Below are 22970 nucleotides of genomic sequence, written 5' to 3' on the forward strand. Positions count from 1 at the left end.
AGATTAAGAAGCAACATTTTGGGGTCCAGGGGCTGCATCCTTAACCATCAAGATATCCCGCTTCGAAAAACCTCCAACTTCAAGACGCAACCCGTAGGGTCCATTTCCCATCACGATCACCGCCCCCCCCGCCCCCGCCCCGTCCCATCCTTCAGCCCTTTTCTCGGGGAGCCCCCTTGTTCTCTGCTGGCAAAGGGCAGGGTTCCCGGGTCAGGTGACCCAGGTTCAAATGACACGATCCTAAGCTTTCTGTGCCTCCGTTTCCCCACCTATGGAATGGGCAGCCAGTAAAGGAGCTGATGTGGGGACTGAACCGGTTCTAAAGAGGGGAAGGGCCCGATGCAGAGCTGGGCACCGTTATCTCCTCCCGAGCGGCGGCCGCTCAGAGTTCGGGAGGAATGAATGAACGACTGAATCAATGAGCCTTTGTGGACGCGGCCCGCCATCTCCCGGCCTCTGCGGGCGAGGAAATGGGGGCGCCGGGCCCGGGAGGCCGCAGCCGGCCACCCAGGCCAACCTGGCGGGGACGCGGCCGCCGCCGCAGCCAGAGGGCCGAGCCTGCAACGCCATCACGGAGCCCGGGGCGGGCCCCCAAAGCCGAGCCCGAGCTTCCCACCCCGGGACCCACCCACCGACGACGCCAGGGCCCGGGCCTCACCCCGAGACCACCGCGCGCGGAGCCGCCCCCGCCGCCGCCTCAGGCTCCTCACCCGCCGCCGCCGCCGCGCGAGGCGGGGACATGCAAATGAACCAACGGTCTCCGCAGCGCCGCGCCGCGCAGGCGCAAGCCGCCGCCGAGTCCTGGTGCGCAGGCGCGGGCCGCTGCTGCCTGGCTCTCTTGCGCAAGCGCACTGCCCACTTCTTCTGGGCGGACACTCCGGAGGCAAAACATTTCCCTGCTGGGGGCGGCGACCACCGTGAGCGTCCCGGAAGGGGCGGCAAAGACGCCTCCGTCGCGCACGAGGTGGCCTCGTTGGCTTTACCTTGGTTCGCGGTCGTCCTTGGTTATCGTGAGCCGTCTGCGGGGCTCTGGGAGGCCAAGACTAGGGGCGCCACAGCGCCTGCGCGCGTACGGCGGCCGGAAGGGGCTAGAGGCGGCTCCCTGGGTGAGAACCGCGCGCCCCACCTTTCCCCACGTGGCCGCGAAGACCGGGTGAGACGCTGCGGCTGCCGAGGCCTGTCGCGGGCAGAGTGGGGAGTGGGGGCGCCGCAGGGCCGGGCTGGCGCGACCCTCGGGTACGTGGTTTGGGGGGGAAAAAAATGAAAGAATTTTATAGAAGCCGCCTGGGGACAAAATCCCCGGCTTCCCTGGCATTCGCTTTATTTTCATTCATTTTATTTATTCAGCACCTGTGCGCTGAGTGCCTGCTGCGTGTCGGGCCCCGTCCTTGGCAGTGGGGACAAGGAGGCTACAGGGTACAAACAAATAAATGAGTGAACGATGTCGCTGTAAATACAGGTAATGGTGTGCAAATAATAAAAGAGTGATGGGACGGGAGAGCAGGGCTGCTCTTTACCTAGAAGTGGTTTTGAAGGCTGTCTCTTGAGTGCTGGGAAGGATGAGAAAGGCGGGGAAGAGCAGCTTGGAAGGCTTAGGTAGAGAAAGTGCTGATAAGGAGGCTGGGTTTTGTTCTGAGAGGGTTGGGAAGCCACTACCGGGCTTTGAGCAGGTGAGTGAGGTGGAGTCTAGGCTCTGGGAGTGGCAGGTGACGCCGCCCTTAGGGGAGGCTGGTGTTTGAACCAGAGTGGGTGTGGCTGGTAGAGGGAGATGTGGTTGGAGTCTTTTAGAGTCCCCAGCATGTCATGGCACACGTTTAATTTTCTTTTGAGACGGAGTCTTTCTCTGTCGCCCAGGCTAGAGTGCAGTGGCATGATGTCGACTCACTGCAACCTCCACCTCCCGGGTTCAAGGGCTTCCCCTGCCTCAGCCTCCCGAGTAGCTGGGACTACAGGTGCGCAACACCGCACCCGGCTAAATTTTGTATTTTTTTTTTTTTTTGAAACGGAGTCAAAAGGAATTCAAGCGATTCTCCTGCCTCAGCCTCCTGAGTAGCTGGGATTACAGGTGTGCACTATCTTGCCTGGCTTTTTTTTTTTTTTTTTTTTGAGACGGAGTCTCGTTCTGTCGCCCAGGCTGGAGTGCAGTGGCGCAATCTCAGCTCACTGCAAGCTCCGCCTCCTGGGTTCAGGCCATTCTCCTGCCTCAGCCTCCCGAGTAGCTGGAAATACAGACACCCGCCACTACGCCCGGCTAATTTTTTTGTATTTTTTAGTAGAGACGGGGTTTCACCGTGTTAGCCAGGATGGTCTCGATCTCCTGACCTCGTGATCCGCCTGCTTCGGCCTCCCAAAGTGCTGGGATTACAGGCGTGAGCCACCGTGCCCGGCCCTGGCTAATTTTTTGTATTTTCAGTAGAGACAGGATTTCGCTATGTTGGCCAGGCTGTTCTCAAACTCCTGACCTCAAGTGATCTACCCGCCTCAGCCTCCCAAAGCGCTGGGATTATAGGCATGAGCCACCGCACCTGGCCAGCACAGTTTTCTTGATGAGCAGAATCCTGGCTGAGAGAAGGAAACTGGCTGCCAGTTAGGGGCCTTCTTCATCTTCTGTTTTACCCTCAGCATGCCCTGATGGATAATAGGGACTGGTAATGCTGTTTCCCCCTTTTAGCCTAGGCTGTTCTCCAGGTAATTCTTACTTGGCCATCTCTAGGCACCATCTTATGTGTTCCAAATCTGTACTTTCCTCCTCCAACTCAGCCCTGTACCAGATCTAGGGGACCTTGGAGGACTCAGGTCAGGGGTGGTCACAGAGCCAGACTTTCCCAACTCAGTCAGCTCAGGGGTGGGTGGAAGGGAGGGGTTGTGGGTTGGGGAGTGGAAGCCAGAGAGTGTGGGCTCTCTCTGAGTGGCCAGGAAAGGCAGCCACCTGGAAGGGCTGGCAGAAGCTCCACAGAGGACTGAGAATCCGAAGTATTTGAGACAAGTGTCAATCAATTTAGAAAGCTTATTTTGCCTAGGTTAAGGACATGTCTGTGACACAGCCTCAGGAGGTCCTGACAGCATGTACCCAAGGTGGTTGGGGCACAGCTTGCTTTTATACATTTTAGGGAGTTGTGAGATATAAATGAGTATGTGTAAGATGGTCACAGGTAGATAAGAGACAAACGATTGCGTTCTTTTGAGTCTTTGGTCAGCCTTTCACTGAATACACGATTTACATGGGGTGCAGGGCAGGTAGAGGAATAGTCATTTATGCCTCAGTCCAACTCATGAATCTGAGGTTTTGTTTGTTTTTTGTTTTATTTTTTGAGATAGAGTCTCGCTCTGTCGCCCAGGCTGGAGTGCAATGGCGCAATCTTGGCTCACTGCAACCTCCACCTCCCGGGTTCAAGTAATTCTCTTGCCTCAGCCTCCTGAGTAGCTGGGATTACAGGCGCCCACTACCATGCCCAGCTAACTTTTGTATTTTTAGTAGAGATGGGGTTTCACCATGTTGGTCAGGCTGGTCTTGAATTCCTGACCTCAGGTGATCCACCGGCCTCAGCTTCCCAAAATGCTGGGATTACAGGCGTGAGCCACGGAGCCAGGCCAAATCTGCATTTTTACATAAACATTAGGGCAGAAAGAGCAACTGGATATGCATTTGTCTCAGGTGATGACTTTCTGTCCTGCACTTGTGAAGATCACCTGTCAATTTACATTGCCAGGGTGACATTCAACAAAATTGTTTTCGGGTAAAGATCTTGAGGGCCACAAGGAATTTCCTGGCCTGGCTGGGGTGGTGGGAGTAGAGTTCCCCACTCCTTTCTCCCTACTGAGAAACTCTTTATATTACTCTTCCTTCACCTTTAACCTTGGAAATCCATAGCAGCCCTTAAAGAGCTCCCTTTTCTTTTGGGGCAGAAAGGAGAGGGGCCTATCTGCAAAAGAGTGAGATGGGACTCCTGCATAAACTTGCTGAATTGCCTCTTAAGCAACAAAGGAAAGGAACAAATAGCTAACATTTATCGAGCCTGTCCATATCCTGTTCTGAGGAAGGTATAGGAGTTGGCTGAATTTTTCACTACCGCCCTATGAGGTAGATTCGTGTTTATCTCTGTTGGACACATGAGGGAATTGAAGAAAAGTGCATTTGGCTGGGCGCGGTGGCTCATGCCTGTAATCCCAGCACGATGGGAGGCCGAGGCAGGTGGGTCACCTGAGGTCAGGAGTTCGAGACTAGCCTGGCCAACATGGTGAAACCCTGTCTCTACTAAAAATACAAAAATTCGCCGGGCGTGGTGGCGTGGGCCTGTAGTCTCAGCTGCTTGGAGGCTGAGGCACAAGAATCGCTTGAACCCAGGAGGCAGAGGTTGTGGTAAGCCAAGATCGTGCCACTGCATTCCAACCTGGGCGACAGAGCGAGACTCTGTCTCAAAAAAAAAAGAAAAGGGCATTGAAGTGGAGGGCGTGGGAACTGGGTTCTGCAGGCTGGCTGTGAGCCAGTCCTCCTCCCCTCAGGCAGTGTCCAGTGTACGGTGGGCATCTGCAGGAACACAGATGGAATGTGTACATCCCATGCCACTGCCTGAAAAGAGAAGCGTGGGCCAGAGTGACCTGTTTCTTTTTCCTTTTTTTTTTTTTTTGAGACAAGGTCTTACTTTGTCACCCAGGCTGGAGTTCAGGGACGTGATCTCGGCTCACTTGACCTCCCTGGGCTCCCACCTCAGCCTCCCAAATAGCTGTAACTACAGGTGCATGCTACCACACCTGGCTAATTTTGGTATTTTTTATAGAGATGGAGTTTCGCCACATGTCCAGGCTGGTCTCAAACTCCTGGCCTCATGTGATCCTCCCGCCTCGGCCTCCCAAAGTGCAGGCCACCATGCCTGGCCCGAAGTGGAAACTTGATAATTCCAGAACAGAAACTTGATATTACTGCAATAAGCAAGGTGGCTATATTAAAACAATTAAAATTTAAAAAGTTGTTAACCTCTGTTAGGTTCTGGACCTAAGGCCTGTTCCACCTTTTGTTCCAAAGGGACAGTGGCAAATGTTAGGTTCACTCATACCGTGTGAAGACCTTCTTGTTAAGATCATCTACAGCAGGGGTCCCCAACTCCTGGGTCGCAGACCCATACTGGTCCAGTGGTCCCTGGCCTGTTAGGCCCTGGGCTGCAGAGCAGGAGGCAAGCGTAGGGTGAGCGAGCGGAGCTTCATCTGTATTTACAGCGACTCCCCATCACTTGCAATATGCCTGAGCTCCACCTCCTGTCAGATAGCAGCATTAAATTATAGGAGCATGAACCCTGCTGTGAACTGCGCATGCAAGGGATCCTTATGAAAATCTAATGCCTGATGATCTGTCACTATCTCCCATCACCCCCAGATGGGACTGTCTAGTTGCCAGACAACAAGCTCAGGGCTCCCACTGATTCTACATTACAGTGAATAGTATAATTATTATATTACAATGTAATAATAATATAAATAAAGTGCACAATAAATGTAATGAGCTTGAACCATCCTGAAACCATCCCCACCCCACAGCCCCACCATATCCATGGAAAAATTGTCTTCCCCGAAACTGGTCCCTTAGGCTAAAAAGTTTGGGACTGCCGACCTACAGGGTTGAAACAGAATTGCAAAGGGATTTGGTATTTTTACCAAGAGTTTTATCTTACTTAACTCTATGTCTTGTCCCCAACCGTCAGAGGGGAAGGTACTGCCCAAGGTTAGTGGGTCATCTAAGTGTTGATACCTACCCCTGGTTTCCAGGGTGTGCCTATACTGGATTTTACTTGTTTGTTTATTTATTTATTTTTTGAGATGAAGTCTTGCTCTTGTTGCCCAGGCTGGAGTGCGATGGCATGATCTTGTCTCACTGCAACCTCCACCTCCCGGGTTCAAGCCATTCTCCTGCCTCAGCCTCCCGAGTAGCTGGGATTACAGGCGCCCCACTGATTTTTGTATATTTAGTAGAGACGGGGTTTCGCCATGTTGGCCAGGTTGGTCTTGAACTCCTGACCTCAGGTGATCTGCCTGCCTTGGCCTCCAAAAGTGCTGGTATTAACAGGTGTGAGCCACCATGCCCGGCCTTATTTTTATTTTATAAGGTGGGTTTGTGTGTACACACACACACACACACACACACACACACACACACACACACACACACACACACACACACACACACACACACACACACACACACACACACACACACACACACACACACACACACACACACACACACACACACACACACACACACACACACACTTTTTTTTAAGAGATGTGGTCTCACTATGTTGCCCCAGGCTGGTCTCAAACTCCTGTGCTCGAGTGATCCCCCCGCCTTAGCCTCCCAAGTTGCTGAGATTACAGGCACAAGTCATTGCTCAGTTCTTTTTGTTTTTAAACAAACTAGCACTTTAAGAAATTGAGCTATAATTTACATACCATAATATTCACTCATTTGATTTAGTAATTTTTTTTTTCTTCTGGAGACATGGTCTCCCTCTGTCATCCAGATTACAGTGCAGTGGCCCAGTCACAGCTCACTGCAGCCTTGAACTCCTGGGCTCAAATGATCCTCCTGCTTCAGCCTCCCAAGTAACTTCAACCACACGCAAATGCCACCACACCTGACTACATTTTTAAATTTTTTTGTAGAGACGGGGCCTCGCTATGTTCTCACTGGTCTCAAACTCCAGGCTTCAAACAGTCCTCCCACCTTGGCCTCCTAAAGCACTGGGATCACAGGTGTGAGCCCCCATGCCTGGCCTGATGTAGTGATTTTACGTTTTCACAGAGTTGTACAACCATCATCACTAACTAATTCAAGAACATTTTCATCACCCAGAAGGAAACCCTATACCCATTAGAAGTTACTCCCCATTCCCTCTCCTCCAGTCCCTGGCAACACCCAATCTGCTTTCTGTGTCTGTGGATTTGCCTATTCTGGATATTTCATATCACTGGAATTGTGCAATATGAGGCTTTTCATGTCTGGCTTCTTTGACGAGACATCATGTTTTTGAGGTCTATCCCCATTTGTAGCATGCTTCAGCACCTCATTCCTTTCTCTGGCTGAGTAACATACCACCGTGCGCATGGACCATTTTGTTTATCCATTCATCTGTTGGTAGACTCACTCTCCTTTTCTTTGTTCTTGTGATTTATTTGTTGAAAACTCTGGGTGTTTGTCCTCTAGTTGACATTCTCTTCCCTAGTAGGGATTTTGCAGATCACATCCCCATGGTGTTGGTTAAGGTGTCAGAGCTGTGCTGTGCAATACCGTAGTCACTCGTCACACATGGCTATTTACATTAACAAATTAAAATGAAATAAAATTACACACTCAGTTCCTCAGCCACACTGCCACACTTCAGCTGTGTGATAGCCACAGAGGCCAATGGCTTCTGTACTAGGCAGTGCAGACAGAGAACATTTCATCATAGCAGGAAGTGCCCTGAATGCATGATCAGATTTGGGTTTGAGATTTTGGCACGATGACTTCACAGGTGCATTTTGTTCTTGTTCAGGAGGTAGGTGTTGCTAGTTTCTCTTTTGATGATGTGAGATCAAGCGGTAGACTGAGTTCCTGTCCACCCCTTGTCGGGCTCCCATCAGTTTTACACCTGAATGTTTTGGATCCTGCGGGATCATTATCTGTTTCTCTCCTGTCACGGCTGATCAGCTGGAATCGGAAGCGGAACTTTTCCTCATCCTCTTTTTATAACCTGGGACCCATTTGTACAAGGGAGGCAGGTTAAGTGCTAGATTTTTTTAAAAAGATTGTTATTAATTATTGTAGAGACAGTGTCTCGCTACGTTGGCCAGGCTGGTCTTGAACTCCTGGATTCAAGTGATCCTCCCATCTCAGCCTCCTGAGTAGTAGCTGGGAGTACAAGAGCATGCCACCACTCCCTGCCAAGAGCTGGATTCTTGGCCGGTTTTCAGAAGCCTGAGCTGTATTTGTTTTAGTATTATGAAAGCACAGATTTTGATTTTTTTTTTTTTTTTTTTTTTGATACATAGTCTGACTCTGTCAGCCAGGCTGGAGTGCAATGGCATGATCTCGGCTCACTGCAGCCTCCGCCTCCTGTGCTCAAGTGGTTCTCCTACCTCGGTCTCCCCGATTGCTGGGATTACAGACGTGAGCCACCACACCTAGCCCAGATTTTGATTTTGATATGTACTGGATTTTTTTTTAAATGTTCACTTGTCTCATCTGTAGCTACCAGGCACCCCTTAGGGTTTGGAAGCTTCCTTGCTTCCTGGTCTCACAAGATGCCCCAGGTTACCTGCCCCATGACCTGCTGGGACCTGGAATCAGCCATTCCTCCAGAAGCCCCGGCTCCTGTTTTTAAAGATTTTATGTAGAGACAGGGCCTCCCCATGTTGTCCAGGCTAGTGTCAAACTCCTGGCCTCAAGCCATCTTCCTGCCTCAGCCTCCCAAAGTGCTGGGATTACAGGAGTGAGCCACCTAGCCCTGCCCCCAGCTCCTTTTCGTGGGAAATGGTAGAAACCATACATGGTGTTAGAGGTATTCAGTGCTACTATGCTGTCATTTCTTCTAGGCATTTTTAGTTGCTATGACTAGAAAATTAGATCTTTGTTTACTTAAGAGAAAACACATGATGGGTTTATATGGATATTTCCATTTCATATATAGGAGTTCTGAGATTTTTTTCTCTCAACTTTATCAAGGTATAGGATGTACTCTTTTTTGAGACAGAATCTTGCTCTGTCGCCCAGGCTGGTGTGCAGTGGTGCAGTCTTGGCTGACTGCAACCTCTGCCTCCTGGGTTCAAATGATTCTCCTGCCTCAGCCTCCTGAGTGGCTGGGATCACAGGTGCCCGCCACCATGCCCGGTTAATTTTCATATTTTTAGCAGAGATGGGATTTCACCATGCTGGCCAGGCTGGTCTTAAACTCCTGACCTCAGGTCATCCACCTGCCTCGGCCTCCCAAGGTGTTGGGATTACAGGCATGTGCCACTGCACCAGTGAATATGTATTTAATATAGTGTATATCTTGTACTATATATGGTACATAAATGATACAAATATATTGCATATGTTTACATTATACAACTTGACGATTTTATATGCATGCAGATTGTGAAATCCTCACCTCAATCAACAGTTACCTTTTTCTTTTTTGTGGGGAGAACACTTAGGATCTACCCTTTTAGCAAATTTCCAGTATACCATCCAATATTGTTAATTATAGGGAGTTCCTTGTTTTTAGTTGATTTTATGATGTTAGAATCTTTTTTTTTTCTTTTTGAGTCAGGGGCTTGCTCTGTTGCCCAAGTTGGAGTGCAGTGGCGCAATCTCGGCCTCCCAGGCTCAAGCGATCCTCCTACCTCAGCCTCCTGAGTAGCTGGAACTACAGGCATGTGCCACCACATTCAGCTAATTTTTATTTTTATTTTGGTAGAGACAGACCTTCGCCATGTTGTCCAGGCTGGTCTTGAACTCCTGGGCTCAAGCAATCCTCCTGCCTCAGCTTCCCAAAGTGTTGGGATTATAGGCATTGACCCGCTGCGCCCAGCCAGAATCTTTTTTCTTTTATTCTGATTCCTAATAATATAATCATTATTATTTGCTACATCCGTAATAGTTTCAGAATAACATTACTAGTATCATTATATTAAATAACCACCTTTCTTAGATAAAATATAGTAAACTCTGTGTTCTCTCCTACACTTTGTTTTTTTTTTCCCAAGACAGGGTCTCACTCTGTGGCCCAGGCTGGAGTGTTGTAGCGTGATCATGGCTCACTGCAGCCTTGACCTCCCAGGCTCAAGTGATCCTCCCGCCTCGGCCTCTCAGAGTGCTGAGATTACAGGCTAAGCCACCACACCCGGTATCTTCTATATTTGCAGAAATTCTAGGGAAGTAGGGATATCACCCTTTCCTGTGATGTAGGCGGGAAGAATTTCTCCAGGGTGGTCGTAGGGCTCTGGTCGCTCGTAGATGCTTCCTAAGTGGCGTTTTCAAGGTGGCCAGGCCCTGCCATTGCCTGCTCACCCTTGAGGTAGCTCTCTCTTTGCCTTAACTTCTCAGCTCAGGAGCATCTATCGACTACATGCCAACATCAACACAGGCGAAGATGGTCTCCAAGCGCATTGCCCAGGAGACCTTTGATGCAGCTGTGCGCGAAAACATCGAGGAGTTTGCAATGGGACCAGATGAGGCGGTGAAAGAGGCCGTGGAGCAGTTTGAATCGCAAGGTAGGGCGGGGTGACTGTCACCTACCATCCGTGGCTCTTAGATGCAAGAGTGATGGGAGAGCCCTGCTGCCCCGCCCCGCTGGGGGTGCCACATGCCTGGCATAGAAACCAGGTGCCCATTGGGCCCTGTCCCCTCCAGGTTCTGCCAGAGGCAGGCTGGTTATCCTGCTCCCACCTCTCACCTGCTTCCACCTCGACCAGTTATTTGTGGGCTGGATCCTTCTCATGAGTCTCATTTGATCACTTCCTTGAAGAGACTTTCCCTGACCCTGGCCTGGGAAACAGGGCCCCTGTCTCCCTGCCCTACTCTACCCCACCTTGAGCTTACAGAGGCAGAAGCAGCCTGTGGAAACAGGTGGCATGTTCAGACCAGGCACGGAGGAGTGTGGTTATGAGGGGCTGTTTGCAATGGTGTGGGTGGGGTGAGGAGACCACCCCTAGCACAACTAGCCCCAGCAGAGACCCTGACTGCAGGGAGCAGGAGTCCTGGGCAGGGGCCACATGACAGGTGCTGGGCCCTGGGGCAGAGGCAGGGGGCTGGGAATGAACACCCCACACTCCCCTCCTCCTGCCCCCATCTCAAGTTCACTTCTCTGTTGAACAAACCCGGGGTACAGCCTGAGAGGTCAGAGGTCAGCCTCGTAGGCACAGAGTGGGGTATAGAACACTAGACAGGGGCCAGTGGGACAAGCAAAAGTGTCCAGCACTGTAGGGGCTCCCTGTGGGGGTGCCAGCAGGGGCAAGAATGCAGCCAGAGCCAGGAGGGATGGGAGTCCCAAGGGAGAAGGCCGTGGGGTCCCTCCCTCCCGCACCAAGCCCACCAGGCAGCATGTGGCACCTCACTGCACAGACGTGGCCTGTGATGACAGCCTTGTGTGACAACGGCCTCAGTACCACTCTGCTCCCTTTGGCTGGCCCACGGCCCAGTGGCAGAAACACCCAATACCCTCTACACCCCCGTGATGATGTGGCATGGGCGGGAATGGGGAGGTAGGAGGCTTCTGGAATGGGGTGGTCCCAGCAGAAGGGTCCTGAGGTGTGATTCCAGCAGGCCCACAGGGATGACAGCTGTCACTTTCTTTCTGACCCCTGTGTGCTTGCTTCCCCCACCCCCAACAGGGGTTGATCTGAGCAACATTGTAAAGACGGCGCCTAAAGTCTCTGCAGACGGATCCCAGGAGCCCACACATGACATCCTGCAGGTAGGAGTGGGCATCCCACACAGCAGGTCCTGCGTCACCTCTGTCTGGGGGTACCTCTTCCCTGTTTCCTGGATGGCAGAATGTAGGCTCTGAAGGTCATGCCCTCGCCAGCATGCATGGGCAAGCTCGAGTTTGCAGCCAGGTCTCCCTGAGTCCATGTCTGAGGGCGGCATGCCTTCCAATGCAGGGGATACCAAGCTCCTTGGGCAGCATGTATGCTGAAATCAGGTGGATGGCTTGGTTGTCCCTGCTGCTGGGAGCCCAGAGTCAGGGACACCATAGAGGGGCCCCTCTGGCTTCCGAGAGACAGATGGTCAGGACTCATAGGACGAGAGAGTGGGCTCACAGTAAGGCTGTCACTTACTGAGCACCAACTGTTTACTAGCACTTCCAGCCAGTCTGTTAGCACTGAAGTTCACCAGTGAGGTAAGTGGTGTCATTCATGTCTTAGTGATGGGGAAACAGGCCAGGAGCTGGCACTTAACCTCTCCAGAGACCCAAACAAGGAAGATAAAAGAACTTCAATGCTTTCCTTAAGGTCACCCATCAAACTTTGTAATACAGCAGAAGGCTCCGGTGTTTGAGAACCGACTGTGGGCCTGGTTCTGTGCAGGTACTTTTTTTCCTGTCTTCTCGGTCATTGTCCAAACAATACCTGCAAGGCTGGGATTTCCCCATTGTAGAGATGGGGACATTGAGATCCAAAGAGAAGAAAAGTCATTGACGTGGGAGCAGGAGGTGCAGTGATAGGAGAGGAAGTTGAAAGAGACGGCTCTGGGTGTAAACCCAGCTCGCCTAAGGCATGACACTTCTCCCTACCTCAGGGTCCTATCCTCTCCTGCCTTGAGGAGGTCTTGTGAAAATTGCCTCGTTGTTGTTAGTTTGCTTTTTGCCTTTCTTGCCTAATAAGGATGAATTTATTTTATTATATATATATTTATTTATTTATTGAGACAGAGTCTCACTCTGTTGCCCAGGCTGGTGTGCAGTGGTGTGATCTCAGCTCACTGCAACTTCCACCTCCCAGGTTCAAGTGATTTTCCTGCCTCGGCCTCCTGAGTAGCTGGGATTACAGGCACACGCCACCACACCTGGCTAATTTTTTTTTGTATTTTTAGTAGAGACGAAGTTTCACTATGTTGGCCAGGCCGGTCTCGAACTCCTGATCTCAGGTTATCTGCCCGCCTTGGCCTCCCAAAGTGCCGGGATTGCAGGCATGGGCCACGGTGCCCAGCCTGGATGAATTTATTTTAAAATGAGTTTGTCTTCTGGCTATCTTTGCATTGGGTGATTCATCTTTTTCCTACTGATTTGTAGATGAAGTTTATATAGGAAATATGTCAATAACAATATTGTCTATATTGTCTAGCAGTTACTGCCTAAGTACTTCTTAAGTGCTCAGCATTATGCTAAATTCTTTTTTTTTTTTTTTTGAGACAAGAGTCTCCAGTCTCTAGGCTGGAGTGCACTGGCGCAGTCTTGGCTCACTGCAACCTCTGCCTCCTGGGTTCAAGCAATTCTCCTGCCTCAGCCTCACAAGTAGCTGGGATTACAGGTGCACACCACCATGCCCGGCTATTTTTTTTTTTGTTTTTTTTGAGATGGAGTCTTGCTCTGTCACCCAGGCCGGAGTGCAGTGGCGTGATCTTGGCTCACTGCAAGCTCTGCCTCCCAGGCTCATGCCATTCTCCTGCCTCAGCCTCCTGAGTAGCTGGGACTACAGGCGCCCGCCACCACGCCCGGCTAATTTTTTTATTTTTAGTAGAGATGAGGTTTCACCATGTTAGCCAGGATGGTCTCGATCTCCTGACCTCGTGATCCGCCTGCCTCAGACTCTCAAAGTGCTGGGATTACAGGCGTGAGCCACTATGCCCGGCCTATTATGCTAAATTCTTAAAATATGTTCTCTTAATCTGTGCTCAGCCCATTTTGCTGATGAGGTATCTGAGGCTTCCCAAGGATCAGTGACCACTCCCCCTGCACCCTGAAAGGTCAGCTGGTGAGAGGCAGAGCTGGTACCCGGATCCAGGAAGCCAAGCACTAAAAGGCTGTTCTACCAGCAGTACAGGAAACTCCATGTTTGTTTATAATATTCGCTCCTTTTTTTTCTTAACTGTTCTTTTATTTATTTATTTATTGAGACGGAGTCTCGCTCTGTCACCCAGGCTGGAGTGCAGTGACGTGATCTTGGCTCACTGCAAGCTCCACCTCCCAGGTTCACGCCATTCTCCTGCCTCAGCCTCTGGAGTAGCTGAGACTACAGGCGCCTGCCACCATGCCTGGCTAATTTTTTGTATTTTTTAGTAGAGATGGGGTTTCACTGTGTTAGCCAGGATGATCTCGATCTCCTGACCTTGTGATCCGCCTGCCTCGGCCTCCCAAAGTGCTGGGATTACAGGCATGAGCCACCGCGCCCAGCCTATTTATTTATTTTTTGAGACGGAGTCTCACTCTGTTGGCCAGGCTGGAGTGTAGTGGCCCTTCTCAGCTCACTGCAACTTCCTTCTCCCAGGTTCATGCAATTTTCCTGCCTCAGCCTCCTGAGTAGCTGGGATTACAGGTGTGCACCACCATGCCCAGCAGATTTTTGTATTTTTAGTAGAGATGGGATTTCACCACATTGGACAGGCTGGTCTTGAACTCCTGACCCTCAAGTGATCTGCCTGCCTCAGCCTCCCAAAGTGTTGGGATTATAGGCATGAGCCACTGTGCCCAGCCTAGTTTTTCTTTTGTAGAGATGGGGTCTTGCTTTGCCCAGGATGATCTTGAACACCTGGCCTCAAGTGACCCTCCCACTTTGCCCTACCAACGTGCCAGGATTACAGGTGTAAGCCAACATGCCTGGCCTTAAATTTTTTTTTTCTTTTCCTGTTTCTTTTTTTTTTTGACACAAACTCTCACTCTGTCACCCATGCTAGAGTGCAATGGCAGGATCTCGGCTCACTGTAACCTCCACCTCCCGGGTTCAAGTGATGCTCCTGTCTCAGCCTCCTGAGTAGCTGGGATTACAGGTACCTGCCACCATGCCTGGCTAATTTTAAATTTTATTTTTCATTACAGAAGAGTGGAAATACATTCTTAGCATAAAAGATTTGAGCAATACTCAAGCATTTATAGTAAAATCTGAAAGTCCCTGCCCTGTCCCTCCCACCAGACACTGGGGTTTGCATCGCAGTGGTCAGTTTGCAACTGAACCAACCCCTTTCTCAAATGCCCTGCGGCATAATTGATCTTTGTGCACCTTGGCTTAGATGTGTAAAAAATGCTTATCTGTTGAGGGAGAAAAAAATTCAACATTGTGATGGCCGTTGAAATTAATCTGTTTGTGTCGTAAGATTTATTGCAAACAGGCTTGTAGAAACAGAAGGAAAATAATGTCTGGAGACTGACCAAGGAGAAACTGAGCCAGCCAGGCCACATTTATATGTGGGAAGTTGTAGAATGGAAGGCATTAGTCACAGAGAGTGAATGACTCCAGGAGTCAATGGGTAAAGCCCCCCTCCATGAGCAAGGCGGTGAGCACCACACAAAATTGTCATAGGTAGAACACAGCTGGCTCTGCCACCTGCATTTTAGCAACCATCTGTCAATGAAAATACTCTATAAAATATTTCAAAAGATTTATTTGGAACCAAATATGAGTGACCAATGGCCCATGACACAGCCTCGGGAGCTCCTGAGAACATGTGCCCAAGGTGGTCGGGCTACAGGTTGGTTTTATACATTTTAGGGAGACATGAGATATCAATCAATACATGTGAGACATACATTGGTGTGGTCTGGAAAAGTAGGGCAGCTGAAAGCCGGGGCTTCCAGGTCATAGGCAAATTTAAAGATTTTTCTGGCCGGGTGCTGTGGCTCACATCTGTAATTTCAGCATTTTGGGAGGCTGAGGTGGTCGGATCACATTGAGCTGAGGAGTTTGGGACCAGCCTGGCCAACATGGCAAAACCCTATCTCTACAAAAAATACAAAAATTAGGCCAGGTGAGGTGGCTCACACCTGTAATCCCAGCACTTTGGGAGCCCAGGCAGGTGGATCACCTGAGGTCAGGTGTTCGAGACAAGCCTGGCCAACATGGTGAAACCCTGTGTCTACTAAAAATACAAAAATTAACCGGGCATGGTGGCAGGTGCCTGTAACTCCAGCTACTCAGGAGGCTGAGGTAGGAGAATTGCTTGAACCCAGGAGGTAGAGGTTGCAGTGAGCCAAGATTGCACCATTGCACTCCAGCCTGGGTAACAAGAGCGAAATTGCATCTCAAAAAAAAAAAAAAAAATTAGCTGGGCATGGTGATGGGTGCTTATAATCCCAGCTACTTGGGAGGCTGAGGCAGGAGAATCACTTGAACCCAGGAGGCGGAGGTTGCGGTGAGCCGAGATCATGCCACTGCACTCCAGCCTGGGCAACAGAATGAGACTCAGAAAAAAAAAAAAAGATTTTCTGATTGAAAGAGTTATCTAAAGACCTAGAATCAATAGAAAGGAATATTTTGCTTAAGATGGGTTGTGGAGATCAAGGTTTTATCAAGGAAGCCTCCAGGTAGCAGGCTTCAGAGAAAATAGATTGTAAATGTTTCTTACCAGACTTAAAAAGGTGCCAGACTCTTAGTTAATTCTCTCCTGAATCAGGGAAAAGACCTGGAAAGGGAATCTCTATAGAATGTAGCTTTTCCCCACAAGAGATAGCTTTGCAGGGCCATTTCAAAATATGTCAAAGAAATATATTTTAGGGTAAAATACTTTGATTTCTTTCCATACTGTATTAGAGTTAGGCTGGAACTTGGTGTCTTACTGCTGCAAAAAAGTTTTATGATGATCAGTTGTGTCTGACTTCCAAAGGCAGGAAGATAAAATGAGACATATTTGACCCCCACTTCCCATCATGACCTGAACTAGTTTTTCAGGTTACCTTTGGAATGCCTTTGGCCAAGAGGACGGGTCCTTAGAATGGATGAGGACTTAGATTTTTTTTTTTTTTTTTTTTTTTTTTGAGACAGGGTCTCACCTTGTCACCCAGCTAGAGTGCAGTGGTGTGATCTTAGCTCACTGAAACCTCTGCTTCCCGGGCTCAAGCAATTCTTCAGCCTCAGCCTCCCATGTAGCTGGGACTATAGGTGTGAGCCACCAACACCTGGCTAATTTTTGTATTTTTTTTAGAGACAGGGTTTTACCATGTTGCCCAGGCTGGTCTTGAACTCCTGAGCTCAAAGCGATACACCTGCCTTGGCCTCCCAAAGTGATGGGATTACAGGCATGAGCCACCATGCCCGGCCAAGAATTTTACTTTTAGTTTACACATCCTTGCTAACTTAGTAATTCCTTGTGAAATCTTGGTAGTTCTAACTCCAGTACTGTGCATCCTCAAAGGCATTTCTGTCAGGAGCTTTTCAAGTTTCTTACAGGGTTTCTGCTGAAGTGCTACACCGCTGTTTGTTACGTAAAACATTTACCATTGTAACCATTTTTAAATGTAGAGTTCAGTGTCATTAAGTACATTCTTAATGTTGTGCAACCATCATGACTATCCATCTCATCTTGCGATACTGAAACAAACTCCATGTTCCTCTTCCCCTCAGCCCCTAGCAGCCATCATTTTACCTTCTGTTGCTGTAAATTTGACTACTCTAGGACCTCATATAAATGGAATCACAGGCTGGGCACCCTGGCTCATGCCTGTAATCCCAGCATTTTGGGAGGCTGAGGTGGGCAGATCACTTTGAGGTCAGGAGTTAGAGACCAGCCTGGCCAACATGGTGAAACCCTGTCTCCACTAAAAATACAAAAATTATCCAGGTGTGGTGGCACATGCCTGTAGTCCTAGCTGCTCAGGAGGCTGAAGCGGGAGGATTGCTTGAACCCAGGAGGTGGAGGTTGCAGTGAGCCAAGATGGTACCACTCCACTCTAGCCTGGGTGACAGACGAAGACGCCATCTAAAAAAAAATTTTTTTTTTTTTAAATAAATGGAATCATAGTATTTGTCTTTTGGTGACTGTCTTATTTCACTTAGCGTAATGTCCTCAAGGTATATCCATGGTATACTATGTGCCTGAATTTCTTTGTTGTCATTGTAGTGTTTTTTTTTCTTTTTGGAGACAGAGTCTCGCTCTGTTGCCTGGGCTGGAGTGCAATGGCACGATCTCAGCTCCATGCAACCTCCAGCCTCTTGGCTCTGATGAATCATGCTGCTATGAACATGGGTGTACAGGTATCTCTTTGAGACTGTGCTTTCAGTTCTCTTGAGTGTATCCCCAGAAGTGGAACTGATGGATCATACAGTAATTCTGTTTGATTTTCTTTTTTGAGATGAATGCTCCGTATGTTGCCCAGGCTGGTCTTGAACTCCTGGGCTCAAGCGATCCTCCTGCCTTGGCCTCCCAAAATGCTGGGATTACAGGCATGAGCCACCACGCCTGGCTTCTCTGTAGGTTTGAATTGCATTTTTCCTAATGATTAGTGATATTGAGCATCTTTTCATGTATTAGTGGCCATTTGTATGTATTCTTTGTAGTAATGTCTATTCTAGTCATGCACACTGGTGTTAACTTATTTTTTGTTGTTTTTTGTTTTTCAGTTCTAATCTCATTTTAGCAAAAATTTATCTCTTTAAATATCCTGTTGCATTGTAACATATACTCAGGTCCACAAATCTGAGCTCAGTGAGGATTATCCCATAGGCTTCTTTGTTTTTCGTGTCAGTCAATGCCAAATCAAAGCCCTTTGGGCTGGTGGTTTCTGTAGAACCACCCTGACTCAGTCTGAGGGCAAATAATCTCCTACACTCCAGGCTCACAGATTCATCTTTGGCTCATGCTAAGACATGTCCCGAGGTCATGTAGTTGAATGGCAGCTAAACTTATCTGAGTTGTTTAAAGTGTTTTCTCCCCAGTGGCTTAGAGTTGAATTTGGATAAATCTGCTCTCTGTACAGTGTAACCACATTTGGCAGGTGCTCAGTAAATGTTTGTGGAGTGAATGAGAGAGATGAAAGGAGACATCAGGATGGGTATGTCTGGTGAATGTGGCTTTCTCCTTCCTTGGAGAGCTGACCATTGACAGGTGTGCCAGTTTGTTACGGCTGTGTGACAAACAACCCAAAACAACAGGCATCTTATTGTTTCTTGTGATTCTGCCTGGTTGGGCTCAGCTGGACGGTTCTTCTGCTGATATGGCTTGGGGCCTCTTGATGGCAGGTAGGGCTGGAATGTTTAATATGTCTGCATTTATGTGTGCAGCCTCTCAGCAGGGACACTGAGTTGTCTGGATCTCTCTCTCTCTCTCTCTCTGTGTGTTTGTGTGTGTGTGTGTGTGTGTGTGTGTGTGTGTGTCAGTCTTCCACCCTATGGCCTCTGAAGCTCAAAGCTCCTAGAATCACAGGTCTGGAAGTTGCCAGAGCTGTAACTCGCCCCACATCACTTCCACTGCAGGCCCAGATCCCAGGGGAGGGAACCTTGCAGGAGTCCAGACACTGTTGCTGTGGCCATGGGTTCCTCTTGCCTGAGCTGACGCTGAGGTTTCTCCCATGTCTCCCAGACGCTCAGTGACCTCCAGGAGTCCGTGGCCAGCTCTCGCCCCCAGGAGGTGTCAGCATACCTCACCCGCTTCTGCGACCAGTGCAAGCAGGACAAGGCCTGCCGCTTCCTCGCGGCCCAGAAGGGGGCCTACCCCATCATCTTCACTGCCTGGAAGCTGGCCACTGCAGGTGACCAGGGCCTTCTGCTCCAGTCCCTCAATGCCCTGTCGGTGCTGACTGATGGCCAGCCAGACCTCCTGGACACCCAGGGCCTGCAGCTCCTCGTGGCCACGCTGACCCGGAATGCTGATGAGGCCGACCTGACCTGCTCTGGCATCCGCTGTGTGCGTCACGCTTGCCTGAAACATGAACAGAATCGGCAAGACCTGGTGAAAGCTGGTGTGCTGCCCCTGCTGACTGGTGCCATCACCCATCATGGCCACCACGCTGACGTGGTCAGGGAAGCCTGCTGTGCCCTGCGTGTCATGACCTTCGATGACGATATCCGTGTGCCCTTTGGCCACGCCCACAACCATGCCAAGATGATTGTGCAGGAGAACAAAGGCCTGAAGGTGCTCATCGAAGCCACCAAAGGTAAGAGCTCGGTGGCTTACACGAGCCAGCGAACAAAGGTGGGTGGGTCAGATGTGACCAGAGTGAGGGTCAGGGCTCAGGACTGCTTTAGGCACGGCAGGCTCAAGGCTCCACTTGCCCCTCGGCTTAGACCTGCCTGCATGGCAGCCCTCGTGAAGAGTCTCCCCATGTTTTCTAGTGGCTCCAGGAGAATTCCAGGCCAGCACTCATGGGCCAGGAGCAGGCCACAATCCCATCTCTGGAGCTCTCTGGGGAAGGGGCTTGCTGTGTCCAACTCCAGGGACTGAGAGTGGGGAAGGGGGACCTCCCCAGAGGGAAATAAGGATTGGGGGAGGCTGGCTGGCATGCACCATGGCAGTCTCAAGTGGATGTGTACACGCTTGATCATATTCAGCCACAAATCCTTAGGCATATTCATGTGTCTGGCTCCAGGGTGACCATGGTGAGCTGGCCCTGGGAGGTCACAGTGCTGACCGTCAGACCCTAAAGCTTCTGTCTTAACCCCTACCCGCATCCCATCCACTGAACCCACCAGAAAAGTCCTGATTGACACACAGAAGGTGTCAGAAGGATGAGTTCCCCTTTCTTGCCTGCCCCGTCACTCTGGTTCTGTGGCCAGGCCTGTGTGGGGGTTTTGGCTCTGTCTGCTGAGGAGATGGGCCCACTTCAGTCTCCCTTCCACACCTCCAGCAAGGCTGAAAATGAGTCCTGACCTTCTGCAAAGTCAAGCTGCTTTTCCAGGAGGTAGCTCACATCTTTCCTGTTTTATTTATAGGAGCTCCAATCAGTTAGGTTTCTGCCAGAGAGACAGGATACGTATATATGAAGAGACTTTTTGGTAAGGAATGGGGTCATGCAGTTGTGGCAAGTCTGTACTCCATAGGGCAGGGTGGAAACTCCCAGGCAGTCCCCTTTTCGGGGAAACACCTCAGTTTCCTTCTAAGGACTTCAGCTGATTGAATGAGTCCCATTCACATTGTTCAAGGTCATTTCTACTTTAAGGCAACTGGGCTGGGCATGGTGGCTCATGCCTGTAATGTCAGCACTTTGGGAGGCTGAGGTAGAAGGATTGTTTGGGCCCAGGAGTTCAAGACCAGCCTGGGCAACATGATGAAACCCTGTCTCTACTAAAAATACAGAAATTGCTGGGCGTGGTGGTGGGCATCTGTAATCCCAGTTACTTGAGAGGCTGAGGCACAAGGATCTCGAGCCTAGGAAGCAGAAATTGTGGTGAGCCAAGATCACGCCACTGCACTCCAGCCTCGGTGACAAAGCGAGACTCTGTCTCAAAAAAATTAATAATAATAATAATAGATAGCTGATTGCGGGATGGTAACCATGTGGACAGAGTACCTCCATGGCAACACCTAGATTGGCATTGGTGGAACTGCAGAAGGCTACAGGTGGCCACAGGAACTGGCCATTGCAGCCCTGTGTAGGTGCAGGATCTTCACCCTCTTGGCGTGAGTGCTGGCATCTGCTTCCTGGTGCGTCTCTGGGCTCCATCTGCAGCTCCTGTGTTCAGTTTTGGCCACGTCAGCCCAGTCCATATGTGTCCCTCTATGGTTTTGGAGTTTCCTGTTGCACTTAGAAAAGCCATTCCTACCCCATGATCATAAAAATAGTCTTCAGATGTCTTTTTTTTTTTTTTTTTTTTTTTTAGCACTATTATGGTTTTCTTTTTTTAGGTGAGACCACGAGTTGGTATGGAATTTATTTGGGGCATGATGGAAGGAAGCGGGTGTGGGGGCACATTCTTAAGTCTTCCCAGCAGCCAGCAGGGGGCACTGCAGGCCCAGGCAGCCCCTGGTGTTCCCTGGGGCCTTCCTGGTGCCCGTGGCCACCCCAATAGGCAGAAGGGCTGGACTCTTCCAGTGGAGCAGGATCCCCGCCAAAACAGAGGGCCCTGCAGCTGGTTCTACCTGCCCCCACCACCGTCTCCCTTTCTCCCTGCAGCGTTCCTGGATAACCCTGGCATCCTGAGCGAGCTCTGTGGAACCCTGTCCCGCCTGGCCATCCGCAACGAGTTCTGCCAGGAGGTCGTCGACCTCGGGGGCCTGAGCATTCTGGTGTCCCTGCTAGCCGACTGCAATGACCACCAGATGGGGGACCAGAGCAGTGTTCAGGTATGAAGCCCCCCTGGCCCAGTGCGTGCTGTCCTTCTGGGTCCCAGTCAGCCGGACGAGCTACAGTCAGAACAAGCTGGCCCTGCCTGCCAATGTCGGAACCAAAGTGCAGTTTTTCTTTTCATGGACCCAGGGGCAGGAACCAAAGGTCGGGGGCGGGGGCGGAGACAAACCCACCTGCTCTCCCTTACTGTCCTCTTGCACCAGGAAAAGGATGGTAGGAAGCACAGGGTTGGGGTGTGTTGGCCAAGGCTGGGATACTTGGGTTAGTTCCTACACCTCTCTGCCTCAGTTTCCTTAGCTGCAGAATAGAGCAGGGTCCCCTACTCATTACTCTGTTTAGCAGCCGATTATTGAGCCCTTCTCCATGTGCCCATCCACAGCAGGGAGCGAATCAACAGGCGCCTCCCTATCCAGCTGCAGCTGCAGGAAAGCCCCCAGGGGTGCCACGGTCCTGCGCCCCCAAGCCCAGCTGGTGACGTCAGCCAGCCTCTTTATGTGCAAGTGGCCAGGAGCTGAATGGGAACCAACTTCAGCAAATGAAGGGATACATTTTGCCTTGTACTCCTGGGCAGTCAGGGGGCAGGGTCCTCAGGTTCTCCATCAAGGGGATCAGTAGTCCCAGTAGCACCTCATCCACTGTCCTCAGTGCAGGGCAGTTAGCGCCCACCCTGGGTCTGTGGCCGTGGACAGTGGGACCCTGTGCTCTGAAGGCCAGCCTGAGTCACATGCCCCCTCTGCCCCTGTCGGGGTAGGGGATCAAGTCACCTGGATGGTACCGTTTGGACACAGGCAGCCTGAGCCACAGGCATCTGCCACCCCTTCTCGTTAGTCACACCCTGCAGTCACACCATACCTGTTGGTTAAACAGCAAAACAGCCCCACATTCTCCCTCAGAGCCCTCTCCCACAACCAGCGGCCTGGCTGGAGGTGAGCGGGCCTTTCCCTTGTGCAGGAGCTCGTGAAGCAAGTGCTGAGCACCCTGCGAGCCATCGCAGGCAACGACGACGTGAAAGACGCTATTGTCCGTGCTGGCGGGACGGAGTCCATCGTGGCTGCTATGACCCAGCATCTGACCAGCCCCCAGGTACCCACCTTGGGGGGCACACACAGTAGCAGGGTGGTGGCTGGAGTCCCAGTTCAGTTTCTGTATCTGCATGAAGCTCTAGTCCCCTGCAGGGCCAGGGCAGGGCTGGCGAGGGTCGCGGGCTCTGGCTCTCAAATGCTGACCTGCGTATGCATGACTTTGGGTGTCCTGGAGTTACCACCAGCACCCTGCAAAGATCTGACCAGGCCTATTGCCCTT

The 22970-nt window shown here is 50.5% G+C and overlaps 2 protein-coding genes across 31 annotated transcripts in view; one reads left to right on the plus strand and one right to left on the minus strand.

Moving 5' to 3' along the window:
* The window catches only part of SUGP2 (SURP and G-patch domain containing 2), a 42613-nt gene extending 41533 nt beyond the window's left edge, over positions 1 to 1080 (minus strand). For 10 of the 22 annotated variants that reach the window (XR_008516441.2, XR_008516440.2, XR_008516443.2 and 7 more), the window contains exon 1: positions 659 to 796. The gene's annotated coding sequence lies outside the window, so the exon portion shown is untranslated. Of the gene's footprint in view, positions 1 to 658; positions 798 to 983 lie in introns of those variants that run through there. The other 12 variants (XR_008516448.2, XR_010138442.1, XR_008516446.2 and 9 more) reach the window with 3 other exon arrangements.
* ARMC6 (armadillo repeat containing 6) overlaps positions 825 to 22970 on the plus strand; it is a 62791-nt gene continuing 40645 nt past the window's right edge. For 3 of the 9 annotated variants that reach the window (XM_063719107.1, XM_009253015.4, XM_063719108.1), the window contains exons 1-7: positions 1099 to 1236; positions 1348 to 1459; positions 10064 to 10230; positions 11350 to 11432; positions 18965 to 19538; positions 21495 to 21664; positions 22620 to 22751. In XM_063719107.1, the coding sequence (XP_063575177.1) occupies positions 1431 to 1459; positions 10064 to 10230; positions 11350 to 11432; positions 18965 to 19538; positions 21495 to 21664; positions 22620 to 22751 (1155 nt within the window). In that variant the 5' untranslated portion in view covers positions 1099 to 1236; positions 1348 to 1430. 9 annotated transcript variants of the gene reach the window in all.

The sequence above is a fragment of the Pongo abelii genome, chromosome 20, assembly GCF_028885655.2.
Source record: "Pongo abelii isolate AG06213 chromosome 20, NHGRI_mPonAbe1-v2.0_pri, whole genome shotgun sequence".
NCBI classification, from domain to species: domain Eukaryota; kingdom Metazoa; phylum Chordata; class Mammalia; order Primates; family Hominidae; genus Pongo; species Pongo abelii.